Source organism: Leptonotus elevatus, chromosome 1 (assembly GCF_054856555.1).
Source record: "Leptonotus elevatus isolate MCC_2025b chromosome 1, RoL_Lele_1.0, whole genome shotgun sequence".
Taxonomy (NCBI): domain Eukaryota; kingdom Metazoa; phylum Chordata; class Actinopteri; order Syngnathiformes; family Syngnathidae; genus Leptonotus; species Leptonotus elevatus.
In genome coordinates, this window is record NC_141239.1 from 45,368,037 (window position 1) to 45,388,424 (window position 20,388).

Consider the following 20,388-nt stretch of genomic DNA (forward strand, 5'->3'; position numbering starts at 1 on the left):
GTGGGTTCAGCTCCCACTCAGTAATGATGTAAATGTGATTGGGAATTGTTTTCTGTCTCCATATGTGCCCTCCATATAATTGTCTGGCGACCAGTCCAGGGTGTAGTCCGTCCTTCGACCAAAATCAGCTGGTATTGAATCATCAGTATGATGGATGGATGGATGGATATTGTGTGATTTATCATATTTACAATTGAAATGTGCTTCTGGCATCTCAATGGAAACCTACTGACGGCCGTATATGCAACATGCCAAATAGCCGTAATTGTGTGTTCCCAACATCTTTTTCCCATTTTTAAGTGCAATGGATTCCAACCTTTTCATAACACATAAACTGACTAAATAGTAGGGGTGTGAATTGCCTAGTACCTGGCGATTCAATTCGTATCACAATTCATAGGTCACGATTCGATTCGATTAATCCCGATACAAATCTATAAATTGATTATTACGATATATTTTTTTTACTCAAATTTGGAAAATACTAATCAGTAAACTTGTACATGTACACTATAAGATTTGTATGAAAATGTATTTATTTATCTGAAAATTCAGGCTTATAAGTGAGCCACTGTATTTAACAAACAGGTTGCAGTCTGTTTCATGTTTGAACAGCACTGAAATCAAATATTAAGGCTTAATGTTCCATTAATATAACATTCATCCATGCTTAATGTGTGAATCCTAACCCTAAGTAAGACGTTTTGTTGAATATTCCCATAAAAAAATTGATGTTTAAAATTCGATTCGGCCGCATATCGAATCGATTCGAGAATTGCCCACTGTAATATCGCGATATATTGCCAAATCGATTTTTTTCTAACAACCCTACTAAATAGCTAATGTTCCCACTCCTCATACATGCCAATTGAAGATGAAGCTAGTGATGTATTCCAAATTGGAGCAAAAATGCTACTACATTAACAGTACAATTTTAAAATGGAAAAAATGTCCACACCTCTTGAAATACTGAGGCACATCTTTCTGAGAAAGATTGGGACATATTTTGGGGAATATGCTGTGCTGGTAAGCATCAGGATAAACAAGTTCCAATCATGCCTTGTGTGCGTTTTTTGTAACATATGCTATTGTGGTGCGCCGGAAATGTGTGAAGTGTTTCTAAAGATGGAGTCGTGCAGTGATTACACACAGTACGGTAGCACAGTGTCATATGCAGCATAATGTATAGTTTCCCTCCCACTCTCCTGCAAATAACCCCCCCTCCCCTTTTCACAGTCCTTGTGTGTGTTCTGCCACTAACCTACTTTCCACACGGCTCAGGAGAAAAAAAATACCGCAATACTCTCACACCCCTCTCTGTCTTGCGTTATCCCACATCTGAGCGCTCTTTTTTTCTCTTCCCTCTTACTCTTCTTACCCTCCCTGTGATTCCCCCCCACGCCACTTCTCTTCCTCTTTTATCCCCCGCCCCCCTCACTCTTTTCAATCACGTCTGTGCCCACAGGTCATTTTCTTTCTCTCTCTTTCATTTCGCTCTCTACATACGTTTTCCCCCCCACTTAATACTTGGTCCTACTCTCACTTTGGCTGCCTCTGCATTTGCTGACGCTGCATCTCTTCCTACCCTCTCGCTTTCTTTTTCAGATTTTGGACGGCGATGGTATGATAGGCATAGAGAGATGATTGATGGGCTCAGCTAGCAGAGAAAGGTGGAGTGACGGGAAGGAAAAAGATGGAAGGGCCAGGAAAAACAGGAGTGATGTAGTTTGGGGATTTTGAAGCAGAGGAGGCTCAACATGACATTGGGAAGTATTTCAGAAGACATTTTTTTTTTTTGCTTGTTTGCGTCATCAGGGACATTTAGGGGACACTTCTTGGCACGACAGCTCTATGACCTGCCAGCGTCACCATTCTAGTGGAGATGCTTCCACAAACGCACGCAGAAGTCAAACACTGTGAGGAAGTGAAACAGAAAGACAAAGAAGCTTAAAGAGCGAGCATCTCATCTGCCTTCCTTCTCAATTCTTCTCTTGCTTTTGAGTCACTGCTATAAATAACCATGAGAAAGGCGCAGGAAGCAATTCATTATTGAAGGTTTATGGCAAAGTGAGAGTCATTTATTCATGTGCAGGATTTTGTGTGCGTGTGTGTGTTTTCGTGCACACCCATAACAGGATAAAGATGGAGAACATACTCAAAGGTTTCAAATAGCGTATCTCCCGTTTTCCCCCTTTAGTCAGCTACAACTGGCGGAAACACACACACACATGCACGTGCACGTACACGCGCACACACACTACAACACAACACTTGCATTTGCATGCGTTTGCTGCGGGCCGGTCCAGTTAATTGGGCGGAGCCCTGAGCGTCCCAGTGATGTGCGCCCCGTTCAGGGCCGTCAAGCACATTACAAGCTCGGACCTGACTATTAACACCAGGAGCGCCTTCTTGTTTTTCTCTTCAATCGGAACTAGAAGGAAAACACACGTGCCTATCCACATAAATGCAAACACATGCAGGTGCAGACATGTTCCGATTAACGCATATATGATTTATGCTTCCATAAATAGCCCCCCCCCCCACCGTGGGAATAGCTGCTTCAAACGGAGGTGAGCACATAGGAAAGAGGTGAAGAAAAGAAAATCCATTTGCTTGATCATGAACACCTTTCACAGTTTTGTAAGATATTACACACATTTGGCAGAGAGACATATGAAACCCAAGAGATGTATAAAAATGTCTTTACTAATTGAATGAAAGTAAAACAAATTTTTGGGAGGTATTTAATAATATTTATGATTGTAATTAGCAGAAAGAACTGCACTGGATCATACTGAAAACGATCTCCATTTGAGTCTACCGTTTTCTAATGGACGTCCCGTTCAGAGTCATGTGTGAGATTGATCGTGTCCCATCTGACTTCGGGTGAGAGGCGAGAAAACCATTGAGTTCCATCAAATTCATTGAATATGGTGCAGTGCAGTTCACCACCACTCCATCTGGATCTCATAAGATCCTACTTTATTTACAATACAGTAGGTTAGCTACGTATTGTTGTGGCCCATGAACTTTTATTGCGATATTGTGTCAGGCAAAGCATTCTTCTCACCAGTGTCAACAGCGTGAGAGAGCGCGTGTGCTTGAAAGAGATCGTGACAAACACAATTAGATGTCTTTCTTCTTATTTCACCATCTCTCTCGATCGGTCTCTCTCCCTGACTCGCCTTCAGGCGTTATGTATACAAAGCCAAAATGGTGATGTCACAATAAGTCTCACTCAGTGCATGGGCATGCTGGTGTGCCAGTTGCGTGCATGTGTTCTAATGTGTTGCAACTTGCAAATGTCACTTAATGCAATTCATGCATAATGAATCAGAGCATCCCAAATCAATTCAATTGCTCATCAATGTTGATAAACATCTTCGTATGCCCCAAAAAATCCAAAAAAGATGCAAAATCTATATCAGTTCTACTTCAGGAGACACAAGTGTTTTCATGTTATGAGTGTGTTTGGATTTGTAGATTGGGCATTATTGTGTTTCCCTTAACTCACTTGCCTCACTCCATTTGAGTGGATGATTCTCGCCACCATCATTGCCAACTGTATCGTCCTTGCCCTGGAACAACATTTGCCGGACGGTGACAAGACGCCACTGTCTGAACGCCTGGTAAAGCAGACACAAATGTTCCATTTTTCCAATTTCACAGTCCCGTCTTCTTTCCTTAACCTGGCTGGTGTGTTCTGTCTGTCCTCAGGACGCCACAGAGATGTATTTCATCGGGATCTTCTGTTTTGAATCTGGTATAAAGATCCTGGCTCTGGGGTTTGCCTTCCACAAGAACTCGTACCTGAGGAATGGATGGAACGTCATGGACTTTGTGGTGGTGCTCACAGGGTAAGTGATGAGCAAATTCATGTTGTTGAGTATCTAAATATATCAAGCACACATTATGTGCACGACGTTACAAAACATGAGGTCAGGATCAGCTGTCATGTCTTTTGCGGTGTGCGTGTGTGTGCGCGTGTGTGTGCCCTTTCCTCTAATGAATGGCTCCATCCTGAGCAAGGCAGCAGTCAGATCACAGAGCAGATCCGCAGGCAGCCAGCAGCCTGGGTAGTGAACAAATGCCACGACAATATAGTGCACGCAGAGCGGGTGTGGGGGGAGGGGGCTCAGAGGGAACAGACACCGGAGACGAGAAAAGCGCAGGTCAAGGAGGGTTGCAGGAAGCAAAACAAGCAGGACTCAAAGCACATATAAGCCGGCAATAGACACATGGTTTGGAATGATTTAGGATGATGATAGGATGCTATGCCCTTTCTCATTTATAAGTGTTTGTGCAATCTAAAATATGAAGACAAAAATGGACATAAGTGCATTTAGGACTGGCTAGTATCAAAGTTTTTTTTAAACTTGCTTGTTATTATGAGTAAAATGGGGGTGGAAAGTAGGCAAATTAAGCTAATGAAGGTTACCTCTGCATTTTTTTTTTTTACAAAGATGTGTGTCAACTGCGACACAATTTATTTTTGTTGTTGTTGTTTTTTTTTTTTTACTTCCCCAGCAACCAGCAACTTGCTCGTCACTTTTCAACATAACACACAGCTAACGCTAACTCCCGTGCTTTTTAGCTTTAACTATACCATATGGTGCCCAAAGCGCTTTACACTGCCTCACATTCACCCAGGGCAAGTTGGGGTTCAGTGTCTTGCTCAAGGACACTTCGACATGGTCACCATGGGGTGAGGATTGAACGCACAACCTCGCGGATGGGAGACGACCACTCTACCACTGAGCCATGCCGCCCCAATGTTAGCATGATTTGCTCACAATATCGCAGGCAAGGTCGCCCATGGAGCTATTTGTGACAATGTATCCACTTGTTAGCAGGTTTGGGCAAACGAGCTCGGAGAAGCACCTGTTGAGTAGAAGCACCTGTGGCTAAAGTCAAACTGTTTCAGGGTTTGTTCTCTCTGGACCTGGATTCCCCAACCCTGCTCCTTATGACAAAAGTATCACTGTGTCGACATAGGGGCTGGTCTCGTGGGCTGGATGCAAAGCCGCTAATTGTGGTTGGCTGCCATCGATTATGAACAAAAATAGGTTGGCAGTAGTTGCCATGTTTGTTGATCCATGTATTTGTTGGCTACTACATACAGGCAGCGCCATTTTGATTTCGGAGGGTTCCAAATAGCCACGCCTTTAACCGGAGCCCCGCCAAAATAGAAATGGTTCCTACTTGACCCATGCATCATTCCTCCACAAACATTCATTTCAAATCAGGCGTGTGCAGAAGCAAAATGGACTCGGATTTACAGGAACATTTCTTATATCCTTCTCATCAAAACAATTCTCAAAACTTCTCGCTTACAGCCCGGTTTCAGTTCTGTCCACGAGCACCGCACTCCAGCAGTATTGATTTGCCGGGCCCTGTGGAGGTAACTTGAGCAGGGCACTGTATTTTGCTCCGAGATGATATGCTCAAGACATACTACTAAACTGCTATTTGAACTTGCTTTTGCAGAGTGCACAAAGTACTTTAGATTCCTCCAATAAGCGTCAAGCAAGTCAAATTGAAAATAAAACTGCCTATAGTCACTGTTTGTCCATCTTCATGCCAGTGACTCTCCTCTAAGTTGGGCTGCACACATGACCAGAGGTTATAGGCCGCCGCAGGAAGCAACTAAAACTGTGTTAACTGAGTTGCATTTTTTAAACATTAAAAAAAATCTCCACTTTAACCTTACTAGCCTCCTTTGATACCAATGCACTGTGTACCCATGAGATACACACCTTTATGATGCTTTGCACAAGTGTGTGTGTGTGTGTGTGTGTGTGTGTTAGCTACACAACCGCTTTGAACATGAAAGGCACTTGGCCTTTCCGCCCATCTGTGGCCCATACCTTTGATAACACGCTGACCGGTGTGCACAGACAAACGCGTACATTTCCACTTCAAAAATTCTTTGCCATTTCCTAGCCACCTCTTGTGGACGCACTTCACAGATATTCAAAGACAAACACACAGTTTTTGTGTTTGTGTTTGTGTGTGTGTTAAACTGCATATTGTAGTAAATTGCCTGAGTGATTTGGCCCTGGGAATAAGATGTTGTTTTTTATGCCCACTATTGATTATTAGTCCAATTACGCTTAGTTTACAACCATTCTTACAGTGCATCTCTGCAACCTTCAGCTCATTTTATGTACAACTGATGAATGAAGTGGAAAAAAAATGTGTCCTTCCAATTACTTTGCAATCAAATGAAAATAAAACGGAACCCATTCCTTTAGTAGCTATAAGAAGATAGCTCATTATTTTGGGGTGGTGTGAATACAACATGAGAGTGCATTTTGGATAATGGGCTTCATAACAACAGCAAAAAGATAAGTGGAGAGTGTATTTGGTCAGCCGTGTAGACGTAACTAATTAGCCTCATTTAGCAGAAGTCAGCAGGAACACAGATGGCAAGTGGGCACGTAAGATTATGTTTTTATAATGTTACACTCCCGTGAGAAGGGGCAGTGGGAAGAGCAATAGTGCTTAACGTTACTCGTAATAATGAGCGGGGCTCTTAAAAATGGCTGGATTGCATGTCTGTGTGATTCAAGATATATGCACATATAGCCTCTGATCATCATCGGATGTCTTCTATTTGCTATACCAGCTTCATTTAATGACCTACTTTCCCGGAGCACATTTGGGAAAATTATTCGCACTCAATATGTTTGATCTCCTGCCGACATCTGTTTGTTCTGCAGGTGTGCATCTTTGTGCGTGTGCGTGTCATATATTGCAGCTCTATGTTAAGTATACATAAGTTGTTGATGCGCAGAAACGATAGAGGGGGGGAAACACCCAGACTCCTCCTTTGGCTCTGTTACCAAGGTGATACAGAGATTCTATCAATGAGCCAAGGTTGCTGTTGCCATGGAAACACTTATGAATGAGAAAGGAGAGAGTAACCGTGGAGACGGCGTGAATGAGGAAGCGCCTCATCGACCTGACAATGTTTGTCATAACTGACAGTGTTTATTTATTGGCAATATTCTTTATCATTTGTAATATCAATATTTGAAATTGAAGAAATATGTTTTAGTTAAGGGTGTAAACTGTGGCCAGCATTTACAACATGGAGCAAATGCTAACTTCTACTTTAAATTCTATGACTAATCTACTTTAGATTTACTAATGATCTGAGAGGGGAATTCTCACTTAGGTATGTCAATTTACAGTCCAACATTCTCAGTTGTGACAAGCTCTCAAATTATGGGATGTCAGCAACTGTCAGCTGTTCCCTTGTACTGCCACAATATCAAACCCACTGGGGCTCATGTGTGCTTACATTTTCCCTACCGCTCCTCAATGAACCGCTATGGAGAGATACTTCACTCTATTGAGCCTATTTTAATTTATACAAAACTACGATTATGAATTATGATTTCCTACTAGGCTTCGGCCTTCCTGGGTGGAGTTTGCATGTTCTCCCCGTGCTTGCGTGGGTTTTCTCCGGGTACTCCGGTTTCCTCCCACATTCCAAAAACATGCATGGCAGGTGAATTGGACACTCCAAATTGTCCATAGGTGTGATTGTGCGGATGGTTGTTCGTCTCTGTGTGCCCTGCGATTGGCTGGCAACCAGTTCAGGGTTTACCCCGCCTACTGCCCGAAGCCAGCTGGGATAGGCTCCAGCAACCCCCGCGACCCTTGTGAGGACAAGCGGTACAGAAAATGGATGGATGGATGGATGGATGGATTTCCTACTAAGCATTTTGTAATGTCTGACTCCTCAATTGCATTGCCTAATGCCATTAAAAATTCCATCGGCTTCTTTATTGTACACCTTTTTTGATATGTGAAACCCTGAGATAAAGATTTTAAAATGGGCAATTTGATTATCTCAGCTGTTGATGTTTGACATTTTAAATCCTGCCTTACTGCAGTCTCATTGTTTCATCACTTTGTAGCCACTACAAACATTTTCGTTACATGGGCATCTCATCTGGAGGATTAGCCTCCACAACCGTTTAAGGTTTATGTGTTTACAGTAAAACAGTGCCCAGTGAGGATTTTTTTTGTGTTTTTTGGAGGGGGCGTGGGGGTCCAAACATATACAACCAATGAATGAAATACCGGTAAGTAAGAATATTGGGGAAGAATAGATAAATGGGATACATTTCCATTTTTCAAGTGCACCTGTCTTAACATTTTAGTTCGACTGCCAGAAATTGGGGTACAGTTGGAACAAATTCAAGTATGAAGGGTACAAAAACAGTTTGTTAAAGGACATTTCAAGGTAAACCCCTTAAGGTTCAATGAGGCTTTTTTTTTTTTTTTTATTCAGTCAGTGTACATAACTGAGATTGCCTCGTGACAAAACCAGGACAGTCTCAGGCCCACGGCAGCATCCTATGATGAGTTGATATCAGATAATGTCACGCCAAGGGCCCGATAGCTACCACTCGTACCAGTGATGAAGCACCTACAATAGGTACCACTGGAGAAGGCTTTCAAGTCATCATAATGCAGTGTTTACATCCGGGGTGTACGTTACGTGCTGTTTTAGTGTGTTTCCAAGCAGCGCGGTCTGATTTGAAGGCTGCAGTGGTTAAGGCTGTGCTGTGTCACTGGAACACAGGAACGTGGCGATGTGTCAGAGTGACAGAAAGAAAAAAGAAAGAGCAAGAGGGAGAAGTGAGAAGGAGGGATGATTCACTCTGTGCGTCAGACGAGGGACTGACTGGAAGTCTGGCGGCACAAGGGAACATCTTTCGACTCTCCACTCACGCACACGGACACACGCACACACACACACACACACACCATCTTGTTTACCATTCTTGATTCGCCTTCAGTTCTTGAGCGCAACGTCAATTCCTCCCCAGTCTGGAAACACTTTGAATGCACTATGAATAAGAAAACGACTGAAATGTACAAGTCAGCATCCCTCATTTTCCTCCTGTGACATTTCTCCCCTCTTTGCTTTGTCGTCCCTCTCCCCACCTCCTCTTAATCACTCCATCGTCCTCCTTTTTTGATTTATAGTCCTTCCGTCATGTCGATATAAATCACTCGCCCCTCAAACCGTCCCTCCCTCTCCCTGATACACTTCGCTGTCCGGCTTTACTTGTCACCCCTATTGATCAGCTCAGCTCCTGCAGGATACATGCAATGTGCCTGCACTTGTAATGTAAACTATAGCTTGAATATGAATTGCCTCTTTGCATTTGTCCCATTGTCATTAGGATCCTGTCTACTATTGGCTCAGATTTTGACCTGCGGACCCTCAGAGCTGTTCGAGTCTTGAGGCCCCTCAAACTGGTCTCTGGTATTCCCAGTAAGTGTGGCATTTAAATGACCTGTTACAAGATTTTCCCTGTTACGGTTTGCTGTCACAAAATCTCAAAACAGCTATGAAATGAAAGTTCAATTGGAATGTTTAAAAATAGCTCAGTCACGTGTTTTGAATCTAGGTTTTATTTAGCTTCCTTGTTGTTCTGCATGATCCACCCAACTAAAAGTGATTCTCCCCTGGTCACGTTACGTTCCAGCAGCACCGCATAGCTATTTTACCTTTAGCTCTCAACTATCGACCTCAACAAGCGTGTAAACTAACTCTGCAAACGAATTAAAAAATAAAATAAAAGTAAAAATATCCGTAAATACACGTATTTTTTCCAAATATATTTTTAACATTCATTCTACATACAGTCAGCCAGATTCAGATGCACATTCACAATTTTTTTTAACAAGTAATAATTATTAATATTTTCAATTTTGTTGTTTTTTTGGGGGGGGGGGGCGGGGGGGGTTGTTTTCTGTGGAAAAAGGAGTATTAAATGTTTATCAACAGTTCTTGTTGATTTTATTTTGTTTTTTTGTTATTTTATTACTTTGTTCCCCCAAAGCATATCAATTGGGGGCAATTCTATGCAGATTTTTGCTATTTCCGTCTTGGTCCCTGTCGCTGCACTCGTGAATAAACACATATACCTTTTTATAAAATACGAACTAGCAGCACTGGACCAAAGATTTTGAGTGTTTATGCATTCATATGAATGATATTGCTTACAACAGCATTAAGGTCTAGTCAAATCTTTAAAATTATCTTGCAATTGCAATTATCTTTAAAGTGCATAATAAGTGTTCAAATGGCGAGTGAAAAATAAGCAACCTTGTCACCTGTCTTTAAATGTTGTAATAGGTAGCCATGGCATTGTGCCGCTGAGTCCCGCCGAGCTGCAAAAGGGAATTAAAAGCCAGATGAAATCCTAATACCAAACGAGAACACTTGCAGAAACAATTTAATAGCAGATTGTCTTTTTAATTAATCCACTTATGTATGTTGTAAATTGGAAATTCCAATTATTTAGTCAAGATTTTTTTTTCTCAAATTCTGTTATGTTATTAGAAGTAGCAGTAATATGCACTTGTGGTGTGTACACTCTGTCTTGCAGGCTTACAGGTGGTGCTCAAATCTATCATGAAGGCCATGATTCCTCTGCTACAAATTGGCCTCCTGCTTTTCTTTGCCATCCTCATGTTCGCCATCATCGGCTTGGAGTTTTACATGGGAAAATTCCACACAACCTGCTTTGACAATCACACAGGTACAACAAATGGATATTGTGGGTGTAGAATTTTGAATAACTTGTTCACTAGATTGCTCTGATGTCTATCCTTTATGATATTCGTCCACTGAATTAATAAATAGAAATATACATTATTTACATATACTCAATATCTCAACTTCTGCCCAAATCCAGACGAGATCCGAGAAGAGTTCCCATGTGGAACGGAACCTCCGTCGCGATTGTGTCCAGCGGGTACCACATGTCGAAAGTACTGGCTAGGTCCAAACTATGGCATCACCCAGTTTGACAACATCCTTTTTGCCATTCTCACCGTCTTCCAATGTATCACCATGGAGGGCTGGACTGAACTGCTGTACTATGTAAGTGCTGGTAACACGACACAACCACAAATTTAACGACTTTAGGACTGTAAAGTTGTTCCCTCTGCTTGTTTTCAGCAGAGTTCACATATCTCTTTGCTCAGACTCCCTTACTTTGTGCTTGCTGTTGCAAATATTAGGATGTTTTTTTTAACTCAGAGCTATGCCACCATGCACCCCTGCTATGTTGGAATTAGGGATGGGCGAGTACCGATACCAGGTATCGTATCGGGCCGATACCAGGTCATATGTCAAGGTATTGGTACTCGCGACAGGTAGCGATACTGATATAGGCCGCCACTTTTGTGGCCTATTTTTGATCAGGAACTAAAAGCTGAAATGATTGTTTTGCCGTTTTTACCATGAACGAAAATACAACCAAATAGAGCGTATTCCGCGACAGGTGCCCCACAGTCACAAGACGGACAAGACGTTGGTACAGTGAGGTTGTAGTATGGTTGACGTTACAAAACATGTAGTAAACACTAAAATAATTATTGGCCTGTTGGCTCAGTCAGATAAACGCTCGTCTTCCGACCAGGTGACCCGGTTCGAGTCCCAGTAACTCCTATTATGGTTCAGTTGACTATTTTTTCGCTATTTACATGGCCGATAGGGGTCACTAAACTACAATACGTAACACTTGGTCGTAAGATTTCAAAACAACTTATGTGATCGTATTAATTGGAGGTCTGTCTCCTCCGGTAAGACATTACAGGAGTCTTCAGCTATACTCAACAATTTAATTAGCTCTGAAGTGCAGACATATCTGTATATAGTATATCGTCATTGACTGCTGCACTGCTATGAGATGCATGACGAAAGGAGAGAGTGAAACTGGAAATGGAAATACAGAGCAGCCTTTCAAATTAAAAGCATGGATTTGAAAACAAGATATGATTAACACACACTAAACATTCTTAACAATAATGCTTAACATGGTAGATAGTAAATTACTTGACGCCCTGTTGTATTGAATTCAGTTGTTTGCACTTCACTACTGTACTTCACTGTATTCCTTTAAATAGAAGATAAATAAAATGAAAAAATAACCCAGTGGCCAGAAAAAATAGTCCCAATGAAAATATTTGGTTGTACAACTTATTTTTAATTAATTTTATTGTGTGCTTTATGCAAAATTACATTTATGAGCAAATTGAAAAAAATATAATTGCCATTAATTTCATGAAATTTTAAGGAAATTTCCTATAATTGGGATGTATGCCTATAGTTGTTTTTTTTTTAAATAGCTGTCATTGTTTTTTGGGTGAATTTTATTGTATCATAAGTACTAATGGTATCGACACTTGGTATTGGTGAGTACTGAAGATTTTAGTACTTGGTCTAAAAAAAGTGGTATTGAACATCCCTAGTTGAAATACAAACAAGCACACTGTCTAAATTGACATTAAAAATTTAATTTCAGATTTATTCCATTCTTACTACCTTTTATGAGTCATGACCGTAAAGGTGTTGATTGCTTAACATGGACTTCTTTAATGGTCACCACAGCCTTGCTGAGCTTTACAGTCTTTACTCCTACATCAGCAGTGCTTGCCACAAGATGGGCTGCATCAGCACAGCCAGTCACCTGCAGTGGAATATCGAGATGACAATATGGGTTTGGCTATCATGTAGAAAATGCGTGTTTTCCTTAATTATCAACTATGAGCATTTCTTCCCACACAATTTAAAATGGCGTCTTAGAAGACGGTGTCTTGAAAGTTGTCTTCATAACATGTCATGCCTTCGTCAAAATACCCCAAAGCTAAAATACTGTTCACATGCAAACGCACAAACCAAGGGTTGCAGTGGAAGACTACATAGTTGTATGGCTGCACTTGACCAGGACAGACAGTACTGTGTCGCTAAATCAAGATTTAGGGCCTGATTAACTCAGATCCCAAATAGCAGGCGTTTAAACTATGTGTTCACTGGCACTAACGGATTTTGCCCACTGTTTCCAATAGGTGTAAAAGTGTTTGAGATTGCCATATTTAAAAGATAGTTTTGTCATTTAAGTTGTTCTGGTAGTTTACACCATCAAACATTTGATAAAGCACCAGATGTGAAAATTGAGTTTTGAAGTGATGGAATAGGATATTTTTGTGGATAATGCAAACAAACATGTTACTGGGCTACAAATTGCGCCAATGTTTTGGGGGAGAATAGCAACCGCATTAACGCCACTCATCTTCGATTTAAATCCTAAATGTAGTAAAATTACAAGTTTTGTACTGTATGTGCCAATCTTGCGAAACATTGCATTTAAAATTTTGGACAGTAAACATTGAAAACCAGCACCAATTGTCATCGTGTGCTGTAATGACCTAGACACAAAGTAATGGGGTTGAAAAGCATTTTGTCATATATGACAACCTAGAGGTTTTATGGCATGACTCCTTCTTGCGACTTACATCAAGCCAGCCCTCGCTTCGCTCATTAAGAAGCTCCAAAATTGGAATTGGAATGCTGAATAGACTATATGTATTTTTCATATAATTTGGGTTTCTGGTATTTCAAAAATGTTTACACAGTATGAAAAAGTTCTCCCCACCGGCTCTCATTTTCCCAGCGCTATGCTGCCACCGCAGTGCGTGCAGTTTGGACCTGCCTTTCAGGTGCAACGTTTGAAAAAGCAAATTAAGTCATTGCAATTTGTCTCATTTAAATTGTGTGCTAAATTAATGTATCATCAATCATTTTACATATTCCAAAATGTACTGCCTGGCGATTTGGCAGAAGCAATCCTGGGGGCGCCTATTTACTAGATGAGCTTGTTGTCATACGTCCACTCTTATACGACGCTGTCCCTTTCGCTCAATGTCTCTCCCTGCGTCCCTCTTTCCCGGTGCTGCTCTATATTTAAAAGGGCCTGTTCAGCCGGAGTTATTCTTGCAGCTGCTGGGGAGAGAAGTGATAAAAGTTTAATGGTAGAAAAAAAAGGGTTTGCGGTACATTGGGTACACAGCAGCCATGCCAGCTTCCAAGTAGACAGAGGGAAAGGATCAGAGGAGGCAAGGCAGGGGGCTGTTAGGGCAATAAGCCAGCGGAGAAGACGGGAGCAGGACTAGAGGTGAGGTTAGGGAGGGGATGTTGTTCAGTGAGAGTGACAAGGGCTTCAATAGACTGCACGAAAGAGAGGAAGGAAAGAGGAAATTCAAGTCGAAAAGATTGAAGGAAATAATGGATGACAAAACGGGACACAGGAGGACAGCAGGAGAAAAAAAAGGAGTACGAAAACAATGAGGATGTAATCATCTCTTCTAGACATCTAACAGTGATGATACATGAATGATAGGGATTATTTAGTTGTTTGTTTTTTCATTTTCAAGCAAAAATTGTGTGTTGAGCTGCATTATCAATCCGTGAACTAGAATGCCATTAAGTTGAGCAGTCCTGATTTCGATCATTACCGAGTTGTACAACAAGTTGCTTTATATACCTCATTCAATAATTCACCAATAATGTGCGGAATTATTATTTTTTTGTTAATAAATCAAAATGGTACATCTCGCAATGTAAATGTCAGGGACATCTTTATTCTGAGCCACACTGAAAATGTGCTGGGGTCTTCCTTGCGACATTGACTCATCCCTCCACAACATTGCTGCTGAGATTAGTTAGGAATCCTGCAAACTAATAAACACAACAAACTCACACGCACACACGCACACACACACACATGCACATACACATGCTCACCCACATACAAAATATATATATTTTTTTAAATTAAAAAATTAAAAAAATTAAAAAGAGCAACAATGATGACATGTCAAATCGGTAAAATTACCGAATGAACTGAGCTCTCCAGATAAAAAATTTAATAAAATGAAAATAAAAAACGAATAAACAAATGTGGGTTAACACTCTTTGGTGAAGGTGCTGGTCACTGTTATTAAAGTAGTAGTAGTGGAATGTCAAAAAGCTCTGATGATTGAGTGTGCGTGTGCGTGCGTGTGTTTCCAGAGCAACGATGCCTCAGGGAGCGCATGGAACTGGATGTATTTCATCCCCCTTATTATCATTGGCTCCTTCTTCATGCTCAACCTGGTGCTGGGAGTGTTGTCAGGGTAAGGGTCTGGCTAAGCATGGCACGTTTCTGGAAAAGAAAGAAAGAAAGAAAGAAGTAAAGCACCCAAATAACAGTTTCAAATATATTACTTGTGTGTATATCCTCACAGGGAGTTTGCCAAAGAGAGGGAGCGAGTGGAAAACAGAAGTGAGTTCCTGAAGCTAAGAAGGCAGCAGCAGATTGAAAGGGAACTCAATGGTTACTTGGAGTGGATCTGCAAAGCTGGTAAAATATTGTAGCTCTTAAAGTGTCTTAAAATCTCTCTTTTACTACATTCCTAGGAAATGACAATGCTCCATTCCAAATGAGCTTCTTTTTTTTGTTTTTTTTAAGAATAGCCCTTGGAGCACCCCTGTATTCAATAAACATTATACTTTAACAGTTCCATCCAGAGGTACATCCTGTCACATTACAACATAAAGCTTTTTGAGCTTCTAAAGAGAAATATTCACAATTTTAAACATCTTGTTTGTTAACGCCATTCATTGATGCCTACTGTTGCCAGGAGTTAACTTTCACTCGTTGCCTTGTTCGTGTAAAGCATGTGGTGGGGCCTGTAGGACAGATGCAGAGAGAAGATGAAGGAGGCTTGTGCAGTGCAAATTGAGGACAGGCCTTTGATCTTCTTGAATAGACAATCTACATCAAAATAAGTTGCATATTTTAAAAAAAGGAAGTGGTGAAGACAAAGGTGCAGGCCCAAAATGCATTTATTTTCATTTGCATTAGCAATACAAAAGACTCCTTAAATGATCCTGAGCTGTCAAGAAACAATTCATGTTTGTATTCTTACAATAGTAAGTACTTTGTAACCAATGTATGGGAAAATAAATTAACTTGACTTATGTGCCTTTATTGTATGTTTGAACAAGTACCAAACGCTGTGTTGTTGCTTTTTGCAGAAGAGGTTCTCTTGGCAGATGATGACAACGAAAATGATTATGATGGTAGGAATTATTTTTACTCTTCTTGTATTTGTTTGTCTACTGTTATACAAATTGCTGTTGAATGTTACCTGTTACTGTACACGGAACCAGGAAACTGTGTGAGTGCAAACAAAAGACTGTCATGGTGATAAAAGCATATCACAAGTGATCATTGATGAATAGTCAAAACATTTTAAACTAATAAGGGGAAGTTTGTAGTATTTCCGTTCCACTGATATTACACATTTTTAAAACATGCGCGTGCACATCTGTACTCTTGATTTTCAGGATTCATCAGTTAGCTAAACATTTAGCCAATGAACTGAATGCAGATCAATGAATTCAATACGGGCTGCTGCTTTCTGTTCCAGGCTCCCGCAGGAGAGCCACCAAGAACCACAAAAGCAAAGCTGAGCTTCTAAACCCAGAGGAGGGGGAGGGGGATCTGGCAGTTGGTGAGACAACACACACACACACACACGCACGCGCGCACAAAGGCAAAGCACAGGTACAGAACATACAGAAGCTATCTTGCATATCAGCATTACCTGACCCTTCTCTCCTTGTCTCTCCTTCATTCTTCTCTTTGCTGATATTAATCCCTACTCTTGTGTTACCCTTTACCTTCTCCTCCTCACCTCCCCGTAGGCCGGAGGCAAGGTGGACATGTTGTTGTTGTTGTTGGACTATGGAGGACCAAAACTGCAATATTCAAAATAAATAAATGGCTAAATAAATAAATACTTTCATGAGTAAAAGTGAAAATAAAAACGGATATAAAAAAATATATAATTCAAAATGAAATCCCCGGAAATAAATATAAATGGAAATAAAAACAACTATATATATATATATATATATATATATATAATGAATCTAAAAAATATAATTTAAAAATTAAATACAAATGTATTTATTTATGTGTGTATATATAGGAGCTATATATTGGTGTTTTTATTTTCATTTATATTTATTTTTTTATTTAATTTTCAAATTATATATTTTTTTATTTTCACTTTTAGTCATTTATTTCTTTATTTAGTCATTTATTTATTTTGAATTTTGGCAGTTTTGGTCCTCCATATTGGACCATATAAGCGTATTTGCCCTCTTCAGAAGAGCGAGGGAAACTTCTTAAGCTATTTCACATTGTCACTGGTTAACATTTTGAAATTTGATGGGAAAAAAGCAACATGTTAATTATTACCAAATTACAGATACAATTTTGAAACAATTGTTTTAGCCATTGTGCTTATAAGAGATATATAATTTTTACACAAACTCAACCCGCTATAACCATTATTAACTGAAAATAATTTGTATAAAATGGTAAGCCTAAAAATAATATAAACCACTTTAGTTTTGATAGTTTAGTAAGGGTAAGCATTCCAACTCTTAACTGTAATGAGAACAAAACCCGTGTCACAGATGTTTTGCGTAATATGTTGACTGGTGCATTGACCTCTATTTTCGACTTTTGATGCATATTTATCCTGAAATTCTTTTTGTGGAATGATTTCATTCCGATTTTGAGGTGCCGCTTTAAACAATGCAATCAAATGATCACTGCCTGAGTTACCTTCCCTACTTCTCTCTCGTCGACATCTTTTACTTCGTATTCCTCATCCTGTGGATGCACGTTCACACCTTGTCGAAAGTGTGCCTGTGACATTCAGATATACAGATGATGCCGAGGCTAACAGTGTTATGTTTCTTACCCTCTTAGGTTCACCATTTGCCCGCGCCAGCTTAAAAAGCTCCAAGCTCGAAGTATCATCTTTCAAGAGGCGAGAACGGCGGTTGCGCTTCTTAATCCGCCACGTAGTGAAGTCTCAGGCCTTCTACTGGACTGTACTATGTTTGGTGGGCCTCAACACGATGTGTGTGGCTGTCGTGCACTACGACCAGCCGGATCCACTTTCAGATTTTTTAAGTGAGTAGAGCAGATGTTACATTAATACACATCTAAAGGATCACGCAAAAGTGGGCATGATTATGTTTGTAAAGGCCTATTTTTTTAATACAAGTCTTATGTTGACTCTCACTAATGGTACATATATTGATTTTATGCACATTAATCTATCTTTGAGTTGACCTGTATAGATTCTCCCCGTCACTTTGATGAAGATTTGATACTAATTCATTTCAGTGGTGACTGCAATGACAAAATGCTTGTTACAGCTCTAATGCGTGAGCGTTTTGTGGCCCTGAATAGAGGAATATCCCATACACAACAGAACGGATGGTTTCCTCTCTCTCTCCCACTGTGTGGTGTTCATCACTTATTTTTGTCTGCTGCCCTCCTGATAGATTACGCTGAATTTATCTTCCTGGGAATATTCTTGACGGAGATGTTTGTCAAGATGTATGGTCTGGGGAAGCAGGCATACCTCAACTCCTCTTTCAACTGCTTCGATTGCATCGTGAGTACCACTGCAACTAGGGACTAACCCAGTGCTTCTCAATTATATATTTTTTACGTCCCCCTGGAAGACGAAAATAACACCCACCCACCCCAACTCTTTGCCGCAACTATAAATAGTATCATATGCCTGTAAATTTGTGGTAAGTACATCTCTGCAGATGAGCTAATACTCATGCAGTCTCTAACGATGAGTGTGCCCGTGCCACCTACTGTAGTGGATGTGCAATTACACTTCTAGTATGGCAAAAAAAAAAAAAAAAAGGTTCCCTGAGGTCACATATGGCATCACACTGTCCCCCTTATTTGAAAAGCACTGGACTAACTGAAAATGTCACACAAGCACCACAAATAAAGACCACCTATTTCTATATGTAATGAGGATGCAACTGCCACGTCATGAATAACGAGTTGCATGTGCCTGTGTTTCTAAAAGGTGATCTGCGGCAGCATATTTGAAGTGCTGTGGTCTTTTATCCAGCCGGGCACATCATTCGGCATCAGTGTTTTACGAGCTCTCAGGTTATTGAGGATCTTCAAGGTCACCAAGTGAGCGTCGTGTATTGAACACATCTACTGCTATTATTATTTATTGTATGCAGAGGGCATCATTTGAAAATTGCAACACTGTTTCTTCTTTCCAGGTATTGGGCATCTTTACGGAACCTTGTCGTGTCTTTGCTCAACTCCATGAAGTCCATCATCAGCTTGCTCTTCCTCCTCTTCCTCTTCATCGTTGTTTTCGCCCTGCTGGGAATGCAGCTCTTTGGAGGACAGTCAGTGCTCTTTCATCTCTCCTTCCTTATTTTACATATTTTTGGTGTATTTTGGTGCTTCAATGCGACTGTTTTTCCTTTCTCTCAAAAACCTAACTCAGATGTTTCCCATTTGCCTTTCCCCTGTCAGGTTTAATTTTGAAAATGGTACTCCTTCAACAAACTTTGATACCTTCCCGGCAGCAATAATGACAGTGTTTCAGGTAAGCAGACAAAACAGACAGTGTGACTGGAGAAAGGGCAAAAGTGGAGGGCTTGAATAAGTCTAAACCAGTAAAGATCAATTTTACTGCTGTTCAAGATAGATTATTTCACTATCACTGTGAAAGAGGATTAAAAAAAAAATACAGATTGTGTATTCATGTAATTAACGTATGTAAGTAGTCAGTGATTATAAAAGAGAAAAACGTTTTTAGAGGAGGAAAAACAAAAGTTTTTTCCCCAAATATCCAAGAGAATGGCTTTAACTAACTAATATGTGTTTGTGCATGCTTGTGTCCAGATCCTGACAGGTGAAGACTGGAACATGGTGATGTACGCCGGCATCAAGTCTCAGGGCGGAGTCAACAAGGGCATGGCCTTCTCCGTCTTCTTCATCGTGCTCACACTTTTTGGCAACTGTATCCTTTGCTTGCCGAAGTAAAAAGACACACGTGTGAAAATCATTCTGCTGTGCCATAAGCATACATTGTGCATTTTAAAAGCATTATCCAAAGGTTTTGATTAAACAAATTCTGCTTCCTTGAGTTTCTGGAGTTAAAGCAGAACTGTGATAAAAATGTGGTAAACTTGCATTACGACATGAAGCATAAATATTATTATTGTTGCTTTTTTTTTTGTTCTCATGAGTTTGCCTGTTGTGAAAATGTGTACAAATAAGCCAAATGCCCACACAGTGGATTTCCTATAACTTTTTGCTTAGATACTCTGCTGAATGTCTTCTTGGCTATCGCTGTGGACAATTTGGCCAACGCACAGGAGCTCACCAAGGTGCGGTCCAGCTCGACGTTACCTCATCATGACTAAACTTTTTTTTATTTTCTCCACTCCACTTCCTCCATTGACGTCCTTTTCCTCCTTCCTCCTCTCGTTCTTTCCTGGCAGGATGAGCAAGAGGAGGAGGAGGCTGCCAGTCAGAAGATCGCGTTGCAGAAAGCCAAAGAGGTGGCGGAAGTCAGCCCCCTGTCAGCTGCCAACCTCTCCATAGCAGCGTGAGTGCAGATCTCATTGCGGTTGTGATTTGGGTTCCAAACGTTTTCCCAACAGGCATA

At 40.6% G+C, this 20,388-nt stretch overlaps 1 protein-coding gene across 12 annotated transcripts in view; it reads left to right on the plus strand.

The window, feature by feature from the left end:
- The window catches only part of cacna1aa (calcium channel, voltage-dependent, P/Q type, alpha 1A subunit, a), an 80,126-nt gene that overhangs the window by 15,038 nt on the left and 44,700 nt on the right, over nt 1–20,388 (plus strand). For all 12 annotated transcript variants that reach the window (XM_086088941.1, XM_086088101.1, XM_086088766.1 and 9 more), the window contains exons 2-18: nt 3,523–3,629; nt 3,718–3,857; nt 9,207–9,298; nt 10,419–10,571; nt 10,728–10,915; nt 14,888–14,991; nt 15,103–15,218; nt 15,896–15,940; nt 16,291–16,374; nt 17,646–17,852; nt 18,230–18,342; nt 18,778–18,890; nt 18,986–19,117; nt 19,248–19,320; nt 19,620–19,737; nt 20,040–20,107; nt 20,222–20,328. In XM_086088941.1, the coding sequence (XP_085945067.1) occupies nt 3,523–3,629; nt 3,718–3,857; nt 9,207–9,298; nt 10,419–10,571; nt 10,728–10,915; nt 14,888–14,991; nt 15,103–15,218; nt 15,896–15,940; nt 16,291–16,374; nt 17,646–17,852; nt 18,230–18,342; nt 18,778–18,890; nt 18,986–19,117; nt 19,248–19,320; nt 19,620–19,737; nt 20,040–20,107; nt 20,222–20,328 (1,960 nt within the window). The remainder of the gene's footprint in view (nt 1–3,522; nt 3,630–3,717; nt 3,858–9,206; nt 9,299–10,418; nt 10,572–10,727; nt 10,916–14,887; nt 14,992–15,102; nt 15,219–15,895; nt 15,941–16,290; nt 16,375–17,645; nt 17,853–18,229; nt 18,343–18,777; nt 18,891–18,985; nt 19,118–19,247; nt 19,321–19,619; nt 19,738–20,039; nt 20,108–20,221; nt 20,329–20,388) is intronic.